Raw genomic sequence first — 24,712 nt, forward strand, 5'->3', positions numbered from 1 at the left:
GAAACCCATTTTGACTGGAAATGGATTTTCCATGCATGGAAATAGTATGTAACCTGTTTGCTGTACAAACTTCATAAAGTATGTAACCTGTTTACTGTACAAACTTCATAAAGTATGTAACCTATTTACTGTACAAACTTCATAAAGTATGTAACCTATTTACTGTACAAACTTCATAAAGTATGTAACCTATTTACTGTACAAACTTCATAAAGTATGTAACCTATTTACTGTACAAACTTCATAAAGTATGTAACCTATTTACTGTACAAACTTCAAAAACAACTTTGCTAACTATCTGCATGCTTTACAGTAATAACAAAAGTAGCTATTGAAAATGAGGTTCTGTTGTGAAGACTGCCATCATCAGTAATACTGTGATGTTTGTCATGTAATAAGGTCTCGGGGCTCCATGATTAATGACAATGATTATGGTATGGTCTTAGGTGACCTTGAATGAAACAAGGAGCCGCAAAACGTGGCATTATCCCCTGCACCCCGTAGTTGGTATAAAAATCCAAATACAATTATTTAAGTATAACTTTAAATATAAAAATAACAACAGGTAACAAAAATAAACAGTAATTTGATATTTTTGACCGAGTTTCCATGGTAACAGAATAAAATCCCAAAATGGAAGGTCCGCAATAGCAAAAGACAGAACTAAGGCACTTGTCTGATGTATAAAGAAAGTTTCAAGGAGCTGAGTTAAATGATTTTTGAGTTATAGCACAGAAAAGAATCTCAGACGGACGGAGCCCAATTTAATATCCCCCTCAAACGCGTTTTGCAGGGGATAAATAAGGTTATAATACCTGAGCCCTTTCAGTATAATACACTGTCAGTCCCAATGATGTTAAATACTATTACATGTATATAAAATAGATAGATACAGTGGGATAAGTATGCTACAGATTTTGAATATATTAATGTCCAGGCCAAAGATCTACAAGTAATTAGTAGGATATATGTTAGGTACAATGTAGGCCAGGCCAAAGATCTACAAGTAATTTGTAGGATATATGTTAGGTACAATGTAGGCCAGGCCAAAGGTCTACAAGTAATTTGTAGGATTTAGGTTAGGTACAATGTAGGCCAGGCCAAAGGTCTACAAGTAATTTGTAGGATTTAGGTTAGGTCCAATGTAGGCCAGGCCAAAGGTCTACAAGTAATTTGTAGGATTTAGGTGAGGTACAATGTAGGCCAGGCCAAAGGTCTACAAGTAATTTGTAGGATTTAGGTTAGGTCCAATGTAGGCCAGGCCAAAGGTCTACAAGTAATTTGTAGGATTTAAGTTAGGTCCAATGTAGGCCAGGCCAAAGGTCTACAAGTAATTTGTAGGATTTAGGTTAGGTCCAATGTATTGAGGATATGTATACATGCTTGTTTGTTTATTTGTTTTACATCCCATAAATATACGGATAAACATGTTGATATTCACTATTAATTAAGGACTTATACGACAAGGAGACGTAAAGTGTGGCATTATTCCCCACGCCCGCAGTTGGTAAAAAAACCCAATTATATCAAGGTCAAAGTAACAATTATTCAAGTATAACTTTAAATGTATGTGAGTATTGTAAAACTGAAAAAAAAACAAAAACAAAAACAAAAAAACTGAACATCCCCTGCAAACGCATTTCGTGGGGGATAAAAAAAAAAAAGTATATAATAGATGTTCTTCATCCAATGAATATGAAGTTCCAAATAACTGAAGCCTTGAATATACATTTTGTACTGTAGCACAAAAATTTGATCAAAAACAAAGCCTATACAGTTGACTTAGGATAAAGTAAAATGCTATTTTTAAAGTAAAAACATGTGTATGTAGACAACAACATTTAATCTTTGGTTTGACACAACATTTTCCTTAGTTTTCTATTACCGCAAATATTTGGCAAAATACAACTCAATAATCTACACTCTGTTCTCTGGAAAGCACAGTTCAGATATCTACAATAGCAACACACATTACAGTTCAAAACACAATGAATGATGAAATTATAGAAGATGAAAAAGAAGTGGTTATCCTATGGCTGTGTCTAATTAAGGGCAGGTGTCATATAGTAGCTAGTTTAGCATGCAGCAAGCTGGCATATATGGCATATATAGCATGGGTAATGCTTTGTACATACATAGTTTAGGCATTGGTTGTCGAAATCTTACAAGCAGCCTAGAAAAAGATTATAAATACTATTACAAATTCTAAACAAGTCAAAATACATAAATTCACAACACTTGTTAGCTAGGGACATTTTTTCCAAACTAATTATTAAAACTATTTCAATTCAATTGCATCTTCGATATTCTAGGAGTTACTATCACTGTCTTTATATCCACTCCTAGGCCATGCCATATCAAACTGAAGGCTCTGTATGTGACAACAGACAGCTTAGTCCTTTGATGTACATTAAAGTTGAAGTTTAAGTTAAACTTTGAAGTTTGGTCTCTCTGTAATCATCAAAGGAAATCTCTGAAGGCCTGTGACTGGTCAGTTATTTCTCCTGGATTGCCTCAGTTTTGATATGCCATTGTCCAGGGTTGGATATAACAACAGTGGTAGTAACCCCTGGCGTACCAAGGATGACTCCCTTGATGTAACAATCTTTTGGTTTCAGGAGAAAAAAATATACTAATGTTTATTTGGTTACATCGGATGCTTTACAAATATAATTGAGCCCAAATCACTGACTTGTTCTTCTTGTGTTCAAGTCTGCAGTATAGACCCAGTATAGACAACAAATAGAATGGAGTTACAGGAAGTCAAGATATATATAAGAAAAAAACCTTCATGACATAAGAATTTCAGCCTTCCTGGGCATCTTCAAGGCGTCCCTAGCTACCTGCTGAATTATGACGTCATATCATAATTTCTGTACATAAAGTACACATATATATAGACATCCTCGATACTACAAGGGTTCCGATCACAAACAATTTCTACACCCCTGGACAATCTCATTGTAAAACTGAAAGCAGCTCAGGCAAACAATTCTTAACCAATCACAGGCCTGCAAAAAATGTCTTTGAAGACTACAGAGAGAGCGATGCCCTACTTCAACCAAAATGTGTTATATGGTTCTTTTGATGTACATCAAAGGACTAAATTACCTGTTCTATTCAGTTGCCTCCAGTTTTACTTTGAGATAGTTCAAGGGTGTAGAGATCGTAAGTGATTGGAACCCCTGGAGTACAGAGGATGATATATACAGGACAGGGCGTATTTCTCAGATTCAAGGGATAATGTGATCATAACAAAAGGTAACAAAGAACTTACCATCAAAGCACTGGGTGAATTCTCATTGATCTCGTCTAGACAACCATACTGTAAAATAAGCAAAAAAATGTATTAATATATATATATACACTAAACTTGAGTAGTACACCAACACCATAATCAAACCTGTCATTAGAGACACGAACATGATCCATACGATATAAACGTTTCTATCAAACTTACAGTTCCAATACTCGGCTTCCTGGACTTGCCTCCCTTGGTGTAGGAGGTGTCACTCACACTGCCATAGGACGAACCACTACAGCTTCTGTAGGACAGGGGACTGTAAATATTGAACAATATTACCATACTACCACTTCTCAAGGACAGGGGGCTGTAAAAATTGTACAATATTACGTCATATTACCACTTCTAAAGGACAGGGAACTGTAAATATTGAACAATATCACACCATACTACCACTTCTAAAAGGACAGGGGGCTGTAAATATTGAAGAATATCACACCGTACTACCACTTCTAAAGGACAGGGGGCTGTAAATATTGAACAATATCTCACCATACTACCACTTCTAAAGTACAGGGGGCTGTAAATATTGAACAATATCACACCATACTACCACTTCTAAAGGACAGGGGGCTGTAAATATTGAACAATATTACACCATACTACCACTTCTAAAGTACAGGGGGCTGTAAATATTGAACAATATCTCACCAAACTACCACTTCTAAAGGACAGGGGGCTGTAAATATTGAACAATATCTCACCATACTACCACTTCTAAAGTACAGGGGGCTGTAAAAATTGAACAATATTCACCATACTACCACTTCTAAAGTACAGGGGGCTGTAAATATTGAACAATATCACACCATACTACCACTTCTAAAGTACAGGGGGCTGTAAATATTGAACAATATCACACCATACTACCACTTCTAAAGTACAGGGGGCTGTAAATATTGAACAATATCCACCATACTACCACTTCTAAAGTACAGGGGGCTGTAAATTATTGAACAATATCTCACCATATACTACCACTTCTAAAGTACAGGGGCTGTAAATATTGAACAATATCACACCATACTACCACTTCTAAAGGACAGGGGGCTGTAAATATTGATCAAGATCACACCATACTACCACTTCTAAAGGACAGGGGGCTGTAAATATTGAACAATATCACACCATACTACCACTTCTAAAGGACAGGGGGCTGTAAATATTGAACAATATCACACCATACTACCACTTCTAAAGGACAGGGGGCTGTAAATATTGAACAATATTACCATACTACCACTTCTAAAGGACAGGGGGCTGTAAATATTGAACAATATCACACCATACTACCACTTCTAAAGGACAGGGGGCTGTAAATATTGAACAATATCACACCATACTACCACTTCTAAAGGACAGGGGGCTGTAAATATTGAACAATATCACACCATACTACCACTTCTAAAGGACAGGGGGCTGTAAATATTGAACAATATTACCATACTACCACTTCTAAAGGACAGGGGGCTGTAAATATTGAACAATATTATCACAACATACTACCACTTCTAAAGGACAGGGGGCTGTAAATATTGAACAATATCACACCATACTACCACTTCTAAAGGACAGGGGGCTGTAAATATTGAACAATATTACCATACTACCACTTCTAAAGTACAGGGGGCTGTAAATATTGAACAATATCACACCATACTACCACTTCTAAAGGACAGGGGGCTGTAAATATTGAACAATATCACACCATACTACCACTTCTAAAGGACAGGGGGCTGTAAATATTGAACAATATCACACCATACTACCACTTCTAAAGGACAGGGGGCTGTAAATATTGAACAATATCACACCATACTACCACTTCTAAAGGACAGTGGACTGTAAATATTGAACAATATTACCATACTACCACTTCTAAAGTACAGGGGGCTGTAAAATTGAACAATATCACACCATACTACCACTTCTAAAGGACAGGGGCTGTAAATATTGAACAATATCCACATACTACCACTTCTAAAGGACAGAGGGCTGTAAATATTGAACAATATCTCACCATACTACCACTTCTAAAGGACAGGGGGCTGTAAATATTGAACAATATCTCACCAAACTACCACTTCTAAAGGACAGGGGGCTGTAAATATTGAACAATATCACACCATACTACCACTTCTAAAGGACAGAGGGCTGTAAATATTGAACAATATCTCACCATACTACCACTTCTAAAGGACAGGGGCTGTAAATATTGAACAATATCACACCGTACTACCACTTTTAAAGGACATGGGGGCTGTAAATATTGAACAATATCACACCATACTACCACTTATAAAGGACAGAGGGCTGTAAATATTGAAAAATATCACACCATACTACCACTTCTAAAGGACAGGGGACTGTAAATATTGAACAATATCACACCGTACTACCAATTTTAAAGGACAGGGGGCTGTAAATATTGAACAATATCACATCATACTACCACTTCTAAAGTACAGGGGGCTGTAAATATTGAACAATATCTCACCAAACTACCACTTCTAAAGGACAGGGGGCTGTAAATATTGAACAATTTTACCATACTACTACCACTTCTAAAGGACAGGGGGCTGTAAATATTGAACAATATCACACCATACTACCACTTCTAAAGTACAGGGGGCTGTAAATATTGAACAATATCACACCATACTACCACTTCTAAAGTACAGGGGGCTGTAAATATTGAACAATATCACACCATACTACCACTTCTAAAGTACAGGGGGCGGTAAATATTGAACAATATCACACCATACTACCACTTCTAAAGGACAGGGGGCTGTAAATATTGAACAATATCACACCATACTACCACTTCTAAAGGACAGAGGGCTGTAAATATTGAACAATATCTCACCATACTACCACTTCTAAAGGACAGAGGGCTGTAAATATTGAACAATATCACACCATACTACCACTTCTAAAGGACAGGGGGCTGTAAATATTGAACAATATCACACCATACTACCACTTCTAAAGGACAGGGGGCTATAAATATTGAACAATATCTCACCATACTACCATATATTGAACAAATATCACACCGTACTACCTCTAAAGGACAGGGGACTGTAAATACTGAACAATATATCACACCATACTACCACTTCTAAAGGACAGGGGGCTGTAAATATTGAACAATATCACACCATACTACCACTTCTAAAGGACAGGGGCTGTAAATATTGAACAATATCACACCATACTACCACTTCTAAAGGACAGGGGGCTGTAAATATTGAACAATATCACACCATACTACCACTTCTAAAGTACAGGGGGCTGTAAATATTGAACAATATCACACCATACTACCACTTCTAAAGGACAGGGGGCTGTAAATATTGAACAATATCACACCATACTACCACTTCTAAAGGACAGGGGGCTGTAAATATTGAACAATATCACACCATACTACCACTTCTAAAGGACAGGGGACTGTAAATATTGAACAATATTCACCATACTACCACTTCTAAAGTACAGGGGGCTGTAAATATTGAACAATATCACACCATACTACCACTTCTAAAGGACAGGGGGCTGTAAAATATTGAACAATATCACACCATACTACCACTTCTAAAGGACAGGGGGCTGTAAATATTGAACAATATCACACCATACTACCACTTCTAAAGGACAGGGGGCTGTAAATATTGAACAATATCTCACCATACTACCACTTCTAAAGGACAGGGGGCTGTAAATATTGAACAATATCACACCATACTACCACTTCTAAAGGACAGAGGGCTGTAAATATTGAACAATATCTCACCATACTACCACTTCTAAAGGACAGGGGGCTGTAAATATTGAACAATATCACACCATACTACCACTAATAAAGGACAGAGGGCTGTAAATATTGAAAAATATCTCACCATACTACCACTTCTAAAGGACAGGGGCTGTAAATATTGAACAATATCACACCGTACTACCACTTTTAAAGGACAGGGGGCTGTAAATATTGAAAAATATCACACCATACTACCACTTCTAAAGGACAGGGGCTGTAAATATTGAACAATATCACACCATACTACCACTTCTAAAGGACAGGGGGCTGTAAATATTGAACAATATCACACCATACTACCACTTCTAAAGGACAGGGGGCTGTAAATATTGAACAATATCTCACCATACTACCACTTCTAAAGGACAGGGGGCTGTAAATATTGAACAATATCACACCATACTACCACTTCTAAAGGACAGGGGCTTAAATATTGACAAAATATTGAACAATATCACACCATACTACCACTTCTAAAGGACAGGGGGCTGTAAATATTGAACAATATCACACCATACTACCACTTCTAAAGGACATGGGGGCTGTAAATATTGAACAATATCACACCATACTACCACTTATAAAGGACAGAGGGCTGTAAATATTGAAAAATATCACACCATACTACCACTTCTAAAGGACAGGGGACTGTAAATATTGAACAATATCACACCGTACTACCACTTCTAAAGGACAGGGGGCTGTAAATATTGAACAATATCACACCATACTACCACTTCTAAAGGACAGAGGGCTGTAAATATTGAACAATATCACACCATACTACCACTTCTAAAGGACAGGGGGCTGTAAATATTGAACAATATCACACCATACTACCACTTCTAAAGTACAGGGGGCTGTAAATATTGAACAATATTACCATACTACCACTTCTAAAGTACAGGGGGCTGTAAATATTGAACAATATCACACCATACTACCACTTCTAAAGGACAGGGGCTGTAAATATTGAACAATATCACACCATACTACCACTTCTAAAGGACAGAGGGCTGTAAATATTGAACAATATCACACCATACTACCACTTCTAAAGGACAGGGGGCTGTAAATATTGAACAATATCACACCATACTACCACTTCTAAAGGACAGGGGGCTGTAAATATTGAACAATATCACACCATACTACCACTTCTAAAGGACAGGGGACTGTAAATATTGAACAATATCACACCATACTACCACTTCTAAAGGACAGGGGACTGTAAATATTGAACAATATTACCATACTACCACTTCTAAAGGACAGGGGGCTGTAAATATTGAACAATATCACACCATACTACCACTTCTAAAGGACAGGGGGCTGTAAATATTGAACAATATCACACCATACTACCACTTCTAAAGGACAGGGGGCTGTAAATATTGAACAATATTACACCATACTACCACTAAAGGACAGGGGCTGTAAATATGAACAATATACCATACTACCACTTCTAAAGGACAGGGGGCTGTAAAAATTGAACAATATCTCACCATACTACCACTTCTAAAGGACAGGGGGCTGTAAATATTGAACAATATCACACCATACTACCACTTCTAAAGGACAGGGGGCTGTAAATATTGAACAATATCACACCATGATACCACTTCTAAAGGACAGGGGGGCTGTAAAATATTGAACAATATCTCACCATACTACCACTTCTAAAGGACAGGGGCTGTAAATATTGAACAATATCACACCATACTACCACTTCTAAAGGACACAGGGGGCTGTAAATATTGAACAATATCACACCATACTACCACTTCTAAAGGACAGGGGGCTGTAAATATTGAACAATATCACACCATACTACCACTTCTAAAGGACAGGGGGCTGTAAATATTGAACAATATCTCACCATACTACCACTTCTAAAGGACAGGGGGCTGTAAATATTGAACAATATCACACCATACTACCACTTCTAAAGGACAGGGGGCTGTAAATATTGAACAATATCTCACCAAACTACCACTTCTAAAGGACAGGGGGCTGTAAATATTGAACAATATCTCACCATACTACCTCTAAAGGACAGGGGGCTGTAAATATTGAACAATATCACACCATACTACCACTTCTAAAGGACAGAGGGCTGTAAATATTGAACAAATTTCACCATACTACCACTTCTAAAGGACAGGGGGCTGTAAATATTGAACAATATCACACCATACTACCACTTCTAAAGTACAGGGGCTGTAAATATTGAACAATATCACACCATACTACCACTTCTAAAGGACAGGGGCTGTAATTATTGAACAATATCACACCATACTACCACTTATAAAGGACAGGGGGCTGTAAATATTGAAAAATATCACACCATACTACCACTTCTAAAGGACAGGGGACTGTAAATATTGAACAATATCACACCGTACTACCAATTTTAAAGGACAGGGGGCTGTAAATATTGAACAATATCACATCATACTACCACTTCTAAAGGACAGGGGGCTGTAAATATTGAACAATTTTACCATACTACCACTTCTAAAGTACAGGGGGCTGTAAATATTGAACAATATTACCATACTACCACTTCTAAAGTACAGGGGGCTGTAAATATTGAACAATATCACACCATACTACCATACTAGAACTACCACTTCTAAAGTACAGGGGGCTGTAAATATTGAACAATATCACACCATACTACCTCTTCTAAAGTACTGGGGGCGGTAAATATTGAACAATATCACACCATACTACCACTTCTAAAGGACAGCGGATTGTAAATATTGAACAATATCACACCGTACTACCACTTCTAAAGGACAGAGGGCTGTAAATATTGAACAATATCTCACCATACTACCACTTCTAAAGGACAGAGGGCTGTAAATATTGAACAATATCACACCGTACTACCACTTTTTAAGGACAGGGGGCTGTAAATATTGAACAATATCACACCATACTACCACTTCTAAAGGAACAGGGGGCTGTAAATATTGAACAATATCACACCATACTACCACTTCTAAAGGACAGAGGACCATACTACCATATTGAACAATATCACACCGTACTACCACTTCTAAAGGACAGGGGACTGTAAATATTGAACAATATTACCATACTACCACTTCTAAAGTACAGGGGGCTGTAAAAATTGAACAATATCACACCATACTACCACTTCTAAAGGACAGAGGGCTGTAAATATTGAACAATATCACACCATACTACCACTTCTAAAGGACAGGGGACTGTAAATATTGAACAATATCACACCATACTACCACTTCTAAAGGACAGAGGGCTGTAAATATTGAACAATATCTCACCATACTACCACTTCTAAAGGACAGGGGGCTGTAAATATTGAACAATATCTCACCATACTACCATATTGAACAATATCACACCGTACTCACCACTTTAAAGGACAGGGGCTGTAAATATTGAACAATATCTCACCATTACTACCACTTCTAAAGGACAGGGGGCTGTAAATATTGAACAATATCACACCATACTACCACTTCTAAAGGACAGAGGGCTGTAAATATTGAACAATATCACACCATACTACCACTTCTAAAGGACAGAGGGCTGTAAATATTGAAAAATATCACACCATACTACCACTTCTAAAGGACAGGGGCTGTAAATATTGAACAATATCACACCATACTACCACTTCTAAAGGACAGAGGGCTGTAAATATTGAACAATATCTCACCATACTACCACTTCTAAAGGACAGAGGGCTGTAAATATTGAACAATATCACACCATACTACCACTTCTAAAGGACAGGGGGCTGTAAATATTGAACAATATCACACCATACTACCACTTCTAAAGGACAGGGGCTGTAAATATTGAAACAATATCACACCATACTACCACTTCTAAAGGACAGGGGGCTGTAAATATTGAACAATATCACACCACCATACTACCACTTCTAAAGTACAGGGGGCTGTAAATATTGAACAATATCACACCATACTACCACTTCTAAAAGGACAGAGGGGCTGAAAAAAAATCTCCAAAACCATACTAGCATTCTAAAGGAACAGGGGGCTGTTAAATAATTGAACAATATATTGTTAAGAGGGGGCTGTAAATATTGAAAACAAATCAAACATTACCACTGGTAAAGGACAGTGAGCTGTAAATATTGAACAATGATCACACCATTGTTTTTGAAAGACTTTAAAAACTCTGGCGAGGTGGTTATATGGAGACCTAGTGAGCCTGGTCATTAAATGAATTAGAATATGACTGATAAAGATTGTATCTAGAAAGACATTTATACACCTTGGAGCCGGTGGTTTGGATGCCTCGTGTGCTGGTCCTAAAACATTGCACATAATATTGATGATAAGATTGTATTCAGAAAGACTTTGAAAGACTATAAAAACCTTGGAGGTGGTATGCGAGCCCTAGTGGATCGCTGGTCCACTATACAATAGATATAACTGGAATGATAAAATTGTATTTGAAAAGACACTTTTATACACTATGGAACGGTGAGTTTGTGAAGTCCTCGTGCGAGACCTGTGAGTCTAAACAATTTGATATATTAAATGATAAGATCTGTCCTTAGAAAGACTTTAACCATTGGAGGTGGTATGGTAACCCAAGTGAGCTGGACCTAATAACATTGATATATGGATGATAAGATTCTGCGTAATAGGAAGTACTTAAACACCTTGGTCGGTGGTACTGCGGAGCCCTAGTGAGTCTGGTCCTAGAATATATAGATAATATACTATGATAAAATTGAATTAGAAAGACTTTAAATACCTTGGACGGCTGCTATGGAAGCCATAGTGAGCTGGGTCCTTAACACAAGATATATAAATGAATAATAAATTGTATTAGACAAAGTACTTATAACACCTCTAGGAAGGTGTAATGGAGCCTAGTGGATGCTGTCCTACAGACAAATAAGTAATATGGGCATGATAAAATTGTATTAGAAAGACTTTAAACCTTGGAGCCGTGGTATGGAGCCTAGTGAGCTGGCTCCAACAATCAAGAGATATGATATATGATAAGTAATTTTCTGTAGTAAGAAAGACTTTAAACCTTGGAGGTGGCTAATTGGAGCCTAGTGAGCTGGTCCACTCTCTAAAATACATTGATATGTATAATGATAAGATTGTATTAAGAGAAAGACTTTAAACCTTGGAGGTGGTATGGACAGCCTAGTGAGCTGGTCCTAAATAATTGACTATATGTCGATGATAAGATTTGTATTAGAAAGACTTTAAACCTGGTGGAGGTGGTATGGAGCCTTAAGTGAGCTTGGTCCTAAACAATAGATATATGGATGTTAATAATTTGTATTAGAAAGACTTATTTAAACCTTGGATGCGTGGTTTCTATGGAGCCTAGTGAGCTGGTCATTATTTAATTGATATATTGATGTTTAGTTTGTATTTAGCAACAGACTATAAAAACATTGGAGTGTGGTATGGGAGACCTATTGTATTAGAAGATAAAATTTATTAGAAAAGACTTTAAACCTTGGAGGTGGTATGGGACCTAGTGAGCTGGTCCTAAATAATTGATATATTGATGATAAGATTGTTATTAGGAAAGACTTTAAACCTTGGAGGTGGTATGGAGCCTAGTGAGCTGGTCCTAAATAATTGATATATGGATGATGATAAGATTGTATTAAAAGACTTTTAAACCTTGGGAGGTGGTATGGAGCCTAGTAGCTGGTCCTAAACAATTGATATATGGATGATAAAATTGTATTAAAAGACTTTTAAACCTTGGAGGTGGTATGGAGCCTAGTGAGCTGGTCCTAAACAATGATATATGATGATAAGATTGTACTTAGAAAGACTTTAAACCTTGGAGGTGGTATGGAGCCTAGTGAGCTGGTCCTTAAAACATTGATATATATGGATGATAAGATTGTATTAGAAAGACTTTAAACCTTGGAGGTGGTTATGGAGCTAGTGAGCTGGTCCTAAACAAATTGATATATGGATGATTAAAATTGTATTAGAAAGACTTTAAACCTTGGAGGTGGTATGGAGCCTAGTGAGCTGGTCCTAAACAATTGATATATGGATGATAAAATTGTATTAGAAAGACTTTAAACCTTGGAGGTGGTATGGAGCCTACGTGAGCTGGTCCTAAACAATTGATATATGGATGATAAGATTGTATTTAGAAAAGACTTTTAAACCTTGGAGGTGGTTATGGAGCCTAGTGAGCTGGTCCTAAATAATAGATATATGGATGATAAAATTGTATTAGAAAGACTTTAAACCTTGGAGGTGGTATGGAGCCTAGTAGTGAGATATAATGGTCCTTAAAACAACCTTGGAGTTATGTGAAATGATAAGATTGATATATATGATAGAAAGTAAGACTTTAAACCTTGGAGGTGGTATGGAGCCTAGTGAGCTGGTCCTAAATAATTGATATATGGATGATAAGATTGTATTAGAAAGACTTTAAACCTTGGAGGTGGTATGGAGCCTAGTGAGCTGGTCCTAAACAATTAGATATATAATGATAAAATTGTATTAGAAAGACTTTAAACCTTGGAGGTGGTATGGAGCCTAGTGAGCTGGTCCTAAACAATAGATATATAAATAATTGTATTAGAAAGACTTTAAACCTTGGAGGTGGTATGGAGCCTAGTGAGCTGGTCCTAAACAATTGATATATGGATGATAAGATTGTATTAGAAAGACTTTAAACCTTGGAGGTGGTATGGAGCCTAGTGAGCTGGTCCCTAAATAATAGATATATGGAATGATAAAATTGTATTAGAAAGACTTTAAACCTTGGAGGTGGTATGGAGCCCTAGTGAGCTGGTCCTAAACAATAGATATATTAAATGATAAAATTGTATTAGAAAGACTTTAAACCTTGGAGGTGGTATGGAGCCTAGTGAGCTGGTCCTAAACAATAGATATATATGGATGATAAGATTGTATTAGAAAGACTTTAAACCTTGGAGGTGGTATGGAGCCTAGTGAGCTGGTCCTAAACAATTGATATATAATGATGATAAAATTGTATTAGAAAGACTTTAAACCTTGGAGGTGGTATGGAGCCTAGTGAGCTGGTCCTAAACAATTGATATATGGATGATAAAATTGTATTAGAAAGACTTTAAACCTTGGAGGTGGTATGGAGCCTAGTGAGCTGGTCCTAAAACAATAGATATATAAATGATAAGATTGTATTAGAAAGACTTTAAACCTTGGAGGTGGTATGGAGCCTAGTGAGCTGGTCCTAAAACATTGATATATGGATGATAAAATTGTATTAGAAAGACTTTAAACCTTGGAGGTGGTATGGAGCCTAGTGAGCTGGTCCTAAACAATTAGATATATAAATGATAAAATTGTATTAGAAAGACTTTAAACCTTGGAGGTGGTATGGAGCCTAGTGAGCTGGTCCTAAAAATAGATATATAAATGATAAAGATTGTATTAGAAAGACTTTAAACCTTGGAGGTGGTATGGAGCCTAGTGAGCTGGTCCTAAACAATTGATATATGGATGATAAAATTGTATTAGAAAGACTTTAAACCTTGGAGGTGGTATGGAGCCTAGTGAGCTGGTCCTAAACAATAGATATATAAATGATAAGATTGTATTAGAAAGACTTTAAACCTTGGAGGTGGTATGGAGCCTAGTGAGCTGGTCCTAAACAATAGATATATGAATGATAAAATTGTATTAGAAAGACTTTAAACCTTGGAGGTGGTATGGAGCCTAGTGAGCTGGTCCTAAACAATATTGATATAAGGATGATAAAATTGTATTAGAAAGACTTTAAACCTTGGAGGTGGTATGGAGCCTAGTGAGCTGGTCCTAAACAATGATATATATGGATGATAAGATTGTATTAGAAAGACTTTAAACCTTGGAGGTGGTATGGAGCCTAGTGAGCTGGTCCTAAACAATTGATATATGGATGATAAAATTGTATTAGAAAGACTTTAAACCTTGGAGGTGGTATGGAGCCTAGTGAGCTGGTCCTAAAAATTGATATATAAATGATAAGATTGTATTAGAAAGACTTTAAACCTTGGAGGTGGTATGGAGCCTAGTGAGCTGGTCCTAAACAATTGATATATAAATGATAAGATTGTATTAGAAAGACTTTAAAACCTTGGAGGTGGTATGGAGCCTAGTGAGCTGGTCCTAAAACATTGATATATGGATGATAAAATTGTATTAGAAAGACTTTAAACCTTGGAGGTGGTATGGAGCCTAGTGAGCTGGTCCTAAAACAATTGATATATGGATGATAAAATTGTATTAGAAAGACTTTAAACCTTGGAGGTGGTATGGAGCCTAGTGAGCTGGTCCTAAACAATTGATATATAAATGATAAAATTGTATTAGAAAGACTTTAAACCTTGGAGGTGGTATGGAGCCTAGTGAGCTGGTCCTAAACAATAGATATATGGATGATAAGATTGTATTAGAAAGACTTTAAACCTTGGAGGTGGTATGGAGCCTAGTGAGCTGGTCCTAAACAATAGATATATAAATGATAAGATTGTATTAGAAAGACTTTAAACCTTGGAGGTGGTATGGAGCCTAGTGAGCTGGTCCTAAACAATGATATATAAATGATAAATTGTATTAGAAAGACTTTAAACCTTGGAGGTGGTATGGAGCCTAGTGAGCTGGTCCTAAACAATAGATATATAAATGATAAAATTGTATTAGAAAGACTTTAAACCTTGGAGGTGGTATGGAGCCTAGTGAGCTGGTCCTAAACAATGATATATAAATGATAAAATTGTATTAGAAAGACTTTAAACCTTGGAGGTGGTATGGAGCCTAGTGAGCTGGTCCTAAACAATTGATATATATGGATGATAAAATTGTATTAGAAAGACTTTAAACCTTGGAGGTGGTATGGAGCCTAGTGAGCTGGTCCTAAATAATTGATATATAAAATGATAAGATTGTATTAGAAAGACTTTAAACCTTGGAGGTGGTATGGAGCCTAGTGAGCTGGTCCTAAACAATAGATATATGGATGATAAAATTGTATTAGAAAGACTTTAAACCTTGGAGGTGGTATGGAGCCTAGTGAGCTGGTCCTAAACAATAGATATATGGATGATAAAATTGTATTAGAAAGACTTTAAACCTTGGAGGTGGTATGGAGCCTAGTGAGCTGGTCCTAAACAATTGATATATAAATGATAAAATTGTATTAGAAAGACTTTAAACCTTGGAGGTGGTATGGAGCCTAGTGAGCTGGTCCTAAACAATTGATATATAAATGATATAAAATTGTATTAGAAAGACTTTAAACCTTGGAGGTGGTATGGAGCCTAGTGAGCTGGTCCTAAAACAATTGATATATAAATGATAAGATTGTATTAGAAAGACTTTAAACCTTGGAGGTGGTATGGAGCCTAGTGAGCTGGTCCTAAACAATTGATATATAAATGATAAAAATTGTATTAGAAAGACTTTAAACCTTGGAGGTGGTATGGAGCCTAGTGAGCTGGTCCTAAACAATTGATATATGGATGATAAATTGTATTAGAAAGACTTTAAACCTTGGAGGTGGTATGGAGCCTAGTGAGCTGGTCCTAAACAATAGATATATGGATGATAAGATTGTATTAGAAAGACTTTAAACCTTGGAGGTGGTATGGAGCCTAGTGAGCTGGTCCTAAAACAATTGATATATAAATGATAAATTGTATTAGAAAGACTTTAAACCTTGGAGGTGGTATGGAGCCTAGTGAGCTGGTCCTAAACAATAGATATATAAATGATAAAATTGTATTAGAAAGACTTTAAACCTTGGAGGTGGTATGGAGCCTAGTGAGCTGGTCCTAAACAATAGATATATGGATGATAAGATTGTATTAGAAAGACTTTAAACCTTGGAGGTGGTATGGAGCCTAGTGAGCTGGTCCTAAACAATAGATATATAAATGATAAAATTGTATTAGAAAGACTTTAAACCTTGGAGGTGGTATGGAGCCTAGTGAGCTGGTCCTAAACAATGATATATATGGATGATAAAATTGTATTAGAAAGACTTTAAACCTTGGAGGTGGTATGGAGCCTAGTGAGCTGGTCCTAAACAATAGATATATAAATGATAAGATTGTATTAGAAAGACTTTAAACCTTGGAGGTGGTATGGAGCCTAGTGAGCTGGTCCTAAACAATTGATATATAAATGATAAGATTGTATTAGAAAGACTTTAAACCTTGGAGGTGGTATGGAGCCTAGTGAGCTGGTCCTAAAACATTGATATATGGATGATAAGATTGTATTAGAAAGACTTTAAACCTTGGAGGTGGTATGGAGCCTAGTGAGCTGGTCCTAAAACATTGATTATATGGATGATTAAATTGTATTAGAAAGACTTTAAACCTTGGAGGTGGTATGGAGCCTAGTGAGCTGGTCCTAAACAATTGATATATAAATGATAAAATTGTATTAGAAAGACTTTAAACCTTGGAGGTGGTATGGAGCCTAGTGAGCTGGTCCTAAAACATTGATATATAAATGATAAGATTGTATTAGAAAGACTTTAAACCTTGGAGGTGGTATGGAGCCTAGTGAGCTGGTCCTAAAAACATTGATATATAAATGATAAGATTGTATTAGAAAGACTTTAAACCTTGGAGGTGGTATGGAGCCTAGTGAGCTGGTCCTAAAAATAGATATAAATGATAAAATTGTATTAGAAAGACTTTAAACCTTGGAGGTGGTATGGAGCCTAGTGAGCTGGTCCTAAAAATTGTATATGATGATGATAAATTGTATTAGAAAGACTTTAAACCTTGGAGGTGGTATGGAGCCTAGTGAGCTGGTCCTAAACAATTGATATATATAAATGATAAGATTGTATTAGAAAGACTTTAAACCTTGGAGGTGGTATGGAGCCTAGTGAGCTGGTCCTAAAACAATAGATATATAAATGATAAGATTGTATTAGAAAGACTTTAAACCTTGGAGGTGGTATGGAGCCTAGTGAGCTGGTCCTAAAACAATTGATATATAAATGATAAAATTGTATTAGAAAGACTTTAAACCTTGGAGGTGGTATGGAGCCTAGTGAGCTGGTCCTAAACATTGATATATAAATGATAAGATTGTATTAGAAAGACTTTAAACCTTGGAGGTGGTATGGAGCCTAGTGAGCTGGTCCTAAACAATAGATATATTGATGATAAAATTGTATTAGAAAGACTTTAAACCTTGGAGGTGGTATGGAGCCTAGTGAGCTGGTCCTAAACAATAGATATATAAATGATAAGATTGTATTAGAAAGACTTTAAACCTTGGAGGTGGTATGGAGCCTAGTGAGCTGGTCCTAAACAATAGATATATAAATGATAAAATTGTATTAGAAAGACTTTAAACCTTGGAGGTGGTATGGAGCCTAGTGAGCTGGTCCTAAAACATAGATATATAAATGATAAAATTGTATTAGAAAGACTTTAAACCTTGGAGGTGGTATGGAGCCTAGTGAGCTGGTCCTAAAACAATTGATATATAAATGATAAAAATTGTATTAGAAAGACTTTAAACCTTGGAGGTGGTATGGAGCCTAGTGAGCTGGTCCTAAACAATTGATATATAAATGATAAAATTGTATTAGAAAGACTTTAAACCTTGGAGGTGGTATGGAGCCTAGTGAGCTGGTCCTAAAACATTGATATATAAATGATAAAATTGTATTAGAAAGACTTTAAACCTTGGAGGTGGTATGGAGCCTAGTGAGCTGGTCCTAAATAATTGATATATAAATGATAAAATTGTATTAGAAAGACTTTAAACCTTGGAGGTGGTATGGAGCCTAGTGAGCTGGTCCTAAACAATTGATATATAAATGATAAAATTGTATTAGAAAGACTTTAAACCTTGGAGGTGGTATGGAGCCTAGTGAGCTGGTCCTAAACAATAGATATATGGATGATAAGATTGTATTAGAAAGACTTTAAACCTTGGAGGTGGTATGGAGCCTAGTGAGCTGGTCCTAAACAATAGATATATAAATGATAAAATTGTATTAGAAAGACTTTAAACCTTGGAGGTGGTATGGAGCCTAGTGAGCTGGTCCTAAACAATTGATATATAAATGATAAGATTGTATTAGAAAGACTTTAAACCTTGGAGGTGGTATGGAGCCTAGTGAGCTGGTCCTAAAAATTGATATATGGATGATAAGATTGTATTAGAAAGACTTTAAACCTTGGAGGTGGTATGGAGCCTAGTGAGCTGGTCCTAAAACAATTGATATATAAATGATAAAAATTGTATTAGAAAGACTTTAAACCTTGGAGGTGGTATGGAGCCTAGTGAGCTGGTCCTAAACAATAGATATATGGATGATAAAATTGTATTAGAAAGACTTTAAACCTTGGAGGTGGTATGGAGCCTAGTGAGCTGGTCCTAAACAATAGATATATAAATGATAAGATTGTATTAGAAAGACTTTAAACCTTGGAGGTGGTATGGAGCCTAGTGAGCTGGTCCTAAAACATTGATATATGGATGATAAAATTGTATTAGAAAGACTTTAAACCTTGGAGGTGGTATGGAGCCTAGTGAGCTGGTCCTAAACAATAGATATATAAATGATAAAATTGTATTAGAAAGACTTTAAACCTTGGAGGTGGTATGGAGCCTAGTGAGCTGGTCCTAAACATTGATATATAAATGATAAGATTGTATTAGAAAGACTTTAAACCTTGGAGGTGGTATGGAGCCTAGTGAGCTGGTCCTAAAACATTGATATATAAATGATAAGATTGTATTAGAAAGACTTTAAACCTTGGAGGTGGTATGGAGCCTAGTGAGCTGGTCCTAAAACATTGATATATGGATGATAAGATTGTATTAGAAAGACTTTAAACCTTGGAGGTGGTATGGAGCCTAGTGAGCTGGTCCTAAACAATAGATATATGGATGATAAGATTGTATTAGAAAGACTTTAAACCTTGGAGGTGGTATGGAGCCTAGTGAGCTGGTCCTAAACAATAGATATATAAATGATAAGATTGTATTAGAAAGACTTTAAACCTTGGAGGTGGTATGGAGCCTAGTGAGCTGGTCCTAAACAATTGATATATAAATGATAAGATTGTATTAGAAAGACTTTAAACCTTGGAGGTGGTATGGAGCCTAGTGAGCTGGTCCTAAACAATAGATATATGGATGATAAAATTGTATTAGAAAGACTTTAAACCTTGGAGGTGGTATGGAGCCTAGTGAGCTGGTCCTAAACAATAGATATATAAATGATAAGATTGTATTAGAAAGACTTTAAACCTTGGAGGTGGTATGGAGCCTAGTGAGCTGGTCCTAAAACAATTGATATATAAATGATAAAATTGTATTAGAAAGACTTTAAACCTTGGAGGTGGTATGGAGCCTAGTGAGCTGGTCCTAAAAAATTGATATATAAATGATAAAATTGTATTAGAAAGACTTTAAACCTTGGAGGTGGTATGGAGCCTAGTGAGCTGGTCCTAAACAATTGATATATAAATGATAAAATTGTATTAGAAAGACTTTAAACCTTGGAGGTGGTATGGAGCCTAGTGAGCTGGTCCTAAACAATAGATATATAAATGATAAGATTGTATTAGAAAGACTTTAAACCTTGGAGGTGGTATGGAGCCTAGTGAGCTGGTCCTAAACAATAGATATATGGATGATAAAATTGTATTAGAAAGACTTTAAACCTTGGAGGTGGTATGGAGCCTAGTGAGCTGGTCCTAAACAATTGATATATAAATGATAAAATTGTATTAGAAAGACTTTAAACCTTGGAGGTGGTATGGAGCCTAGTGAGCTGGTCCTAAAACATTGATATATAAATGATAAGATTGTATTAGAAAGACTTTAAACCTTGGAGGTGGTATGGAGCCTAGTGAGCTGGTCCTAAACAATTGATATATGGATGATAAAATTGTATTAGAAAGACTTTAAACCTTGGAGGTGGTATGGAGCCTAGTGAGCTGGTCCTAAAACATTGATATATAAATGATAAAATTGTATTAGAAAGACTTTAAACCTTGGAGGTGGTATGGAGCCTAGTGAGCTGGTCCTAAACAATAGATATATAAATGATAAGATTGTATTAGAAAGACTTTAAACCTTGGAGGTGGTATGGAGCCTAGTGAGCTGGTCCTAAACAATAGATATATGGATGATAAAATTGTATTAGAAAGACTTTAAACCTTGGAGGTGGTATGGAGCCTAGTGAGCTGGTCCTAAACAATAGATATATGATGATAAAATTGTATTAGAAAGACTTTAAACCTTGGAGGTGGTATGGAGCCTAGTGAGCTGGTCCTAAACAATAGATATATAAATGATAAGATTGTATTAGAAAGACTTTAAACCTTGGAGGTGGTATGGAGCCTAGTGAGCTGGTCCTAAACAATTGATATATAAATGATAAGATTGTATTAGAAAGACTTTAAACCTTGGAGGTGGTATGGAGCCTAGTGAGCTGGTCCTAAACAATAGATATATGGATGATAAAATTGTATTAGAAAGACTTTAAACCTTGGAGGTGGTATGGAGCCTAGTGAGCTGGTCCTAAACAATTGATATATAATGGATGATAAGATTGTATTAGAAAGACTTTAAACCTTGGAGGTGGTATGGAGCCTAGTGAGCTGGTCCTAAACAATTGATATATAAATGATAAAATTGTATTAGAAAGACTTTAAACCTTGGAGGTGGTATGGAGCCTAGTGAGCTGGTCCTAAAACATTGATATATGGATGATAAGATTGTATTAGAAAGACTTTAAACCTTGGAGGTGGTATGGAGCCTAGTGAGCTGGTCCTAAACAATTGATATATGGATGATAAGATTGTATTAGAAAGACTTTAAACCTTGGAGGTGGTATGGAGCCTAGTGAGCTGGTCCTAAACAATTGATATATAAATGATAAAATTGTATTAGAAAGACTTTAAACCTTGGAGGTGGTATGGAGCCTAGTGAGCTGGTCCTAAACAATAGATATATGGATGATAAAATTGTATTAGAAAGACTTTAAACCTTGGAGGTGGTATGGAGCCTAGTGAGCTGGTCCTAAACAATAGATATATGGATGATAAAATTGTATTAGAAAGACTTTAAACCTTGGAGGTGGTATGGAGCCTAGTGAGCTGGTCCTAAAACATTGATATATGGATGATAAGATTGTATTAGAAAGACTTTAAACCTTGGAGGTGGTATGGAGCCTAGTGAGCTGGTCCTAAATAATTGATATATAAATGATAAGATTGTATTAGAAAGACTTTAAACCTTGGAGGTGGTATGGAGCCTAGTGAGCTGGTCCTAAATAATTGATATATAAATGATAAAATTGTATTAGAAAGACTTTAAACCTTGGAGGTGGTATGGAGCCTAGTGAGCTGGTCCTAAACAATTGATATATAAATGATAAAATTGTATTAGAAAGACTTTAAACCTTGGAGGTGGTATGGAGCCTAGTGAGCTGGTCCTAAACAATTGATATATAAATGATAAAATTGTATTAGAAAGACTTTAAACCTTGGAGGTGGTATGGAGCCTAGTGAGCTGGTCCTAAATAATTGATATATAAATGATAAAATTGTATTAGAAAGACTTTAAACCTTGGAGGTGGTATGGAGCCTAGTGAGCTGGTCCTAAAACATTGATATATAAATGATAAAATTGTATTAGAAAGACTTTAAACCTTGGAGGTGGTATGGAGCCTAGTGAGCTGGTCCTAAAACATTGATATATAAATGATAAGATTGTATTAGAAAGACTTTAAACCTTGGAGGTGGTATGGAGCCTAGTGAGCTGGTCCTAAACAATAGATATATAAATGATAAAATTGTATTAGAAAGACTTTAAACCTTGGAGGTGGTATGGAGCCTAGTGAGCTGGTCCTAAACAATTGATATATAAATGATAAAATTGTATTAGAAAGACTTTAAACCTTGGAGGTGGTATGGAGCCTAGTGAGCTGGTCCTAAAACATTGATATATAAATGATAAAATTGTATTAGAAAGACTTTAAACCTTGGAGGTGGTATGGAGCCTAGTGAGCTGGTCCTAAAAATTGATATATAAATGATAAGATTGTATTAGAAAGACTTTAAAACCTTGGAGGTGGTATGGAGCCTAGTGAGCTGGTCCTAAACAATTGATATATGGATGATAAGATTGTATTAGAAAGACTTTAAACCTTGGAGGTGGTATGGAGCCTAGTGAGCTGGTCCTAAAACAATTGATATATAAATGATAAATTGTATTAGAAAGACTTTAAACCTTGGAGGTGGTATGGAGCCTAGTGAGCTGGTCCTAAACAATTGATATAAATGATAAGATTGTATTAGAAAGACTTTAAACCTTGGAGGTGGTATGGAGCCTAGTGAGCTGGTCCTAAACAATTGATATATAAATGATAAAATTGTATTAGAAAGACTTTAAACCTTGGAGGTGGTATGGAGCCTAGTGAGCTGGTCCTAAACAATTGATATATAAATGATAAAATTGTATTAGAAAGACTTTAAACCTTGGAGGTGGTATGGAGCCTAGTGAGCTGGTCCTAAAACAATTGATATATAAATGATGAAATTGTATTAGAAAGACTTTAAACCTTGGAGGTGGTATGGAGCCTAGTGAGCTGGTCCTAAACACATTGATATATGGATGATAAAATTGTATTAGAAAGACTTTAAACCTTGGAGGTGGTATGGAGCCTAGTGAGCTGGTCCTAAACAATTGATATATAAATGATAAAATTGTATTAGAAAGACTTTAAACCTTGGAGGTGGTATGGAGCCTAGTGAGCTGGTCCTAAACAATTGATATATAAATGATAAGATTGTATTAGAAAGACTTTAAACCTTGGAGGTGGTATGGAGCCTAGTGAGCTGGTCCTAAAACAATTGATATATAAATGATAAAATTGTATTAGAAAGACTTTAAACCTTGGAGGTGGTATGGAGCCTAGTGAGCTGGTCCTAAACAATTGATATATGGATGATAAGATTGTATTAGAAAGACTTTAAACCTTGGAGGTGGTATGGAGCCTAGTGAGCTGGTCCTAAACAATAGATATATGGATGATAAAATTGTATTAGAAAGACTTTAAACCTTGGAGGTGGTATGGAGCCTAGTGAGCTGGTCCTAAACAATTGATATATGGATGATAAGATTGTATTAGAAAGACTTTAAACCTTGGAGGTGGTATGGAGCCTAGTGAGCTGGTCCTAAAACAATTGATATAAGAATGATAAAATTGTATTAGAAAGACTTTAAACCTTGGAGGTGGTATGGAGCCTAGTGAGCTGGTCCTAAACAATAGATATATGGATGATAAAAATTGTATTAGAAAGACTTTAAACCTTGGAGGTGGTATGGAGCCTAGTGAGCTGGTCCTAAACAATAGATATATGGATGATAAAATTGTATTAGAAAGACTTTAAACCTTGGAGGTGGTATGGAGCCTAGTGAGCTGGTCCTAAACAATTGATATATGGATGATAAAATTGTATTAGAAAGACTTTAAACCTTGGAGGTGGTATGGAGCCTAGTGAGCTGGTCCTAAACAATTGATATATAAAT

The 24,712-nt window shown here is 36.1% G+C and overlaps 1 protein-coding gene across 3 annotated transcripts in view; it reads right to left on the reverse strand.

Moving 5' to 3' along the window:
* Positions 1-24,712, reverse strand: part of LOC138335844 (platelet binding protein GspB-like) — a 53,158-nt gene that overhangs the window by 8,087 nt on the left and 20,359 nt on the right. For 2 of the 3 annotated variants that reach the window (XM_069284998.1, XM_069284997.1), the window contains exons 11-12: positions 3,461-3,560; positions 3,278-3,325 (exon numbers count right to left, since the gene is read on the reverse strand). In XM_069284998.1, coding sequence (XP_069141099.1) covers positions 3,278-3,325; positions 3,461-3,560 — 148 coding nt within the window. Of the gene's footprint in view, positions 1-2,135; positions 2,174-3,277; positions 3,326-3,460; positions 3,561-24,712 lie in introns of all 3 variants that reach the window. The other variant, XM_069285000.1, reaches the window with a different exon arrangement.

Source organism: Argopecten irradians, chromosome 12 (assembly GCF_041381155.1).
Source record: "Argopecten irradians isolate NY chromosome 12, Ai_NY, whole genome shotgun sequence".
Taxonomy (NCBI): Eukaryota; Metazoa; Mollusca; class Bivalvia; order Pectinida; family Pectinidae; genus Argopecten; species Argopecten irradians.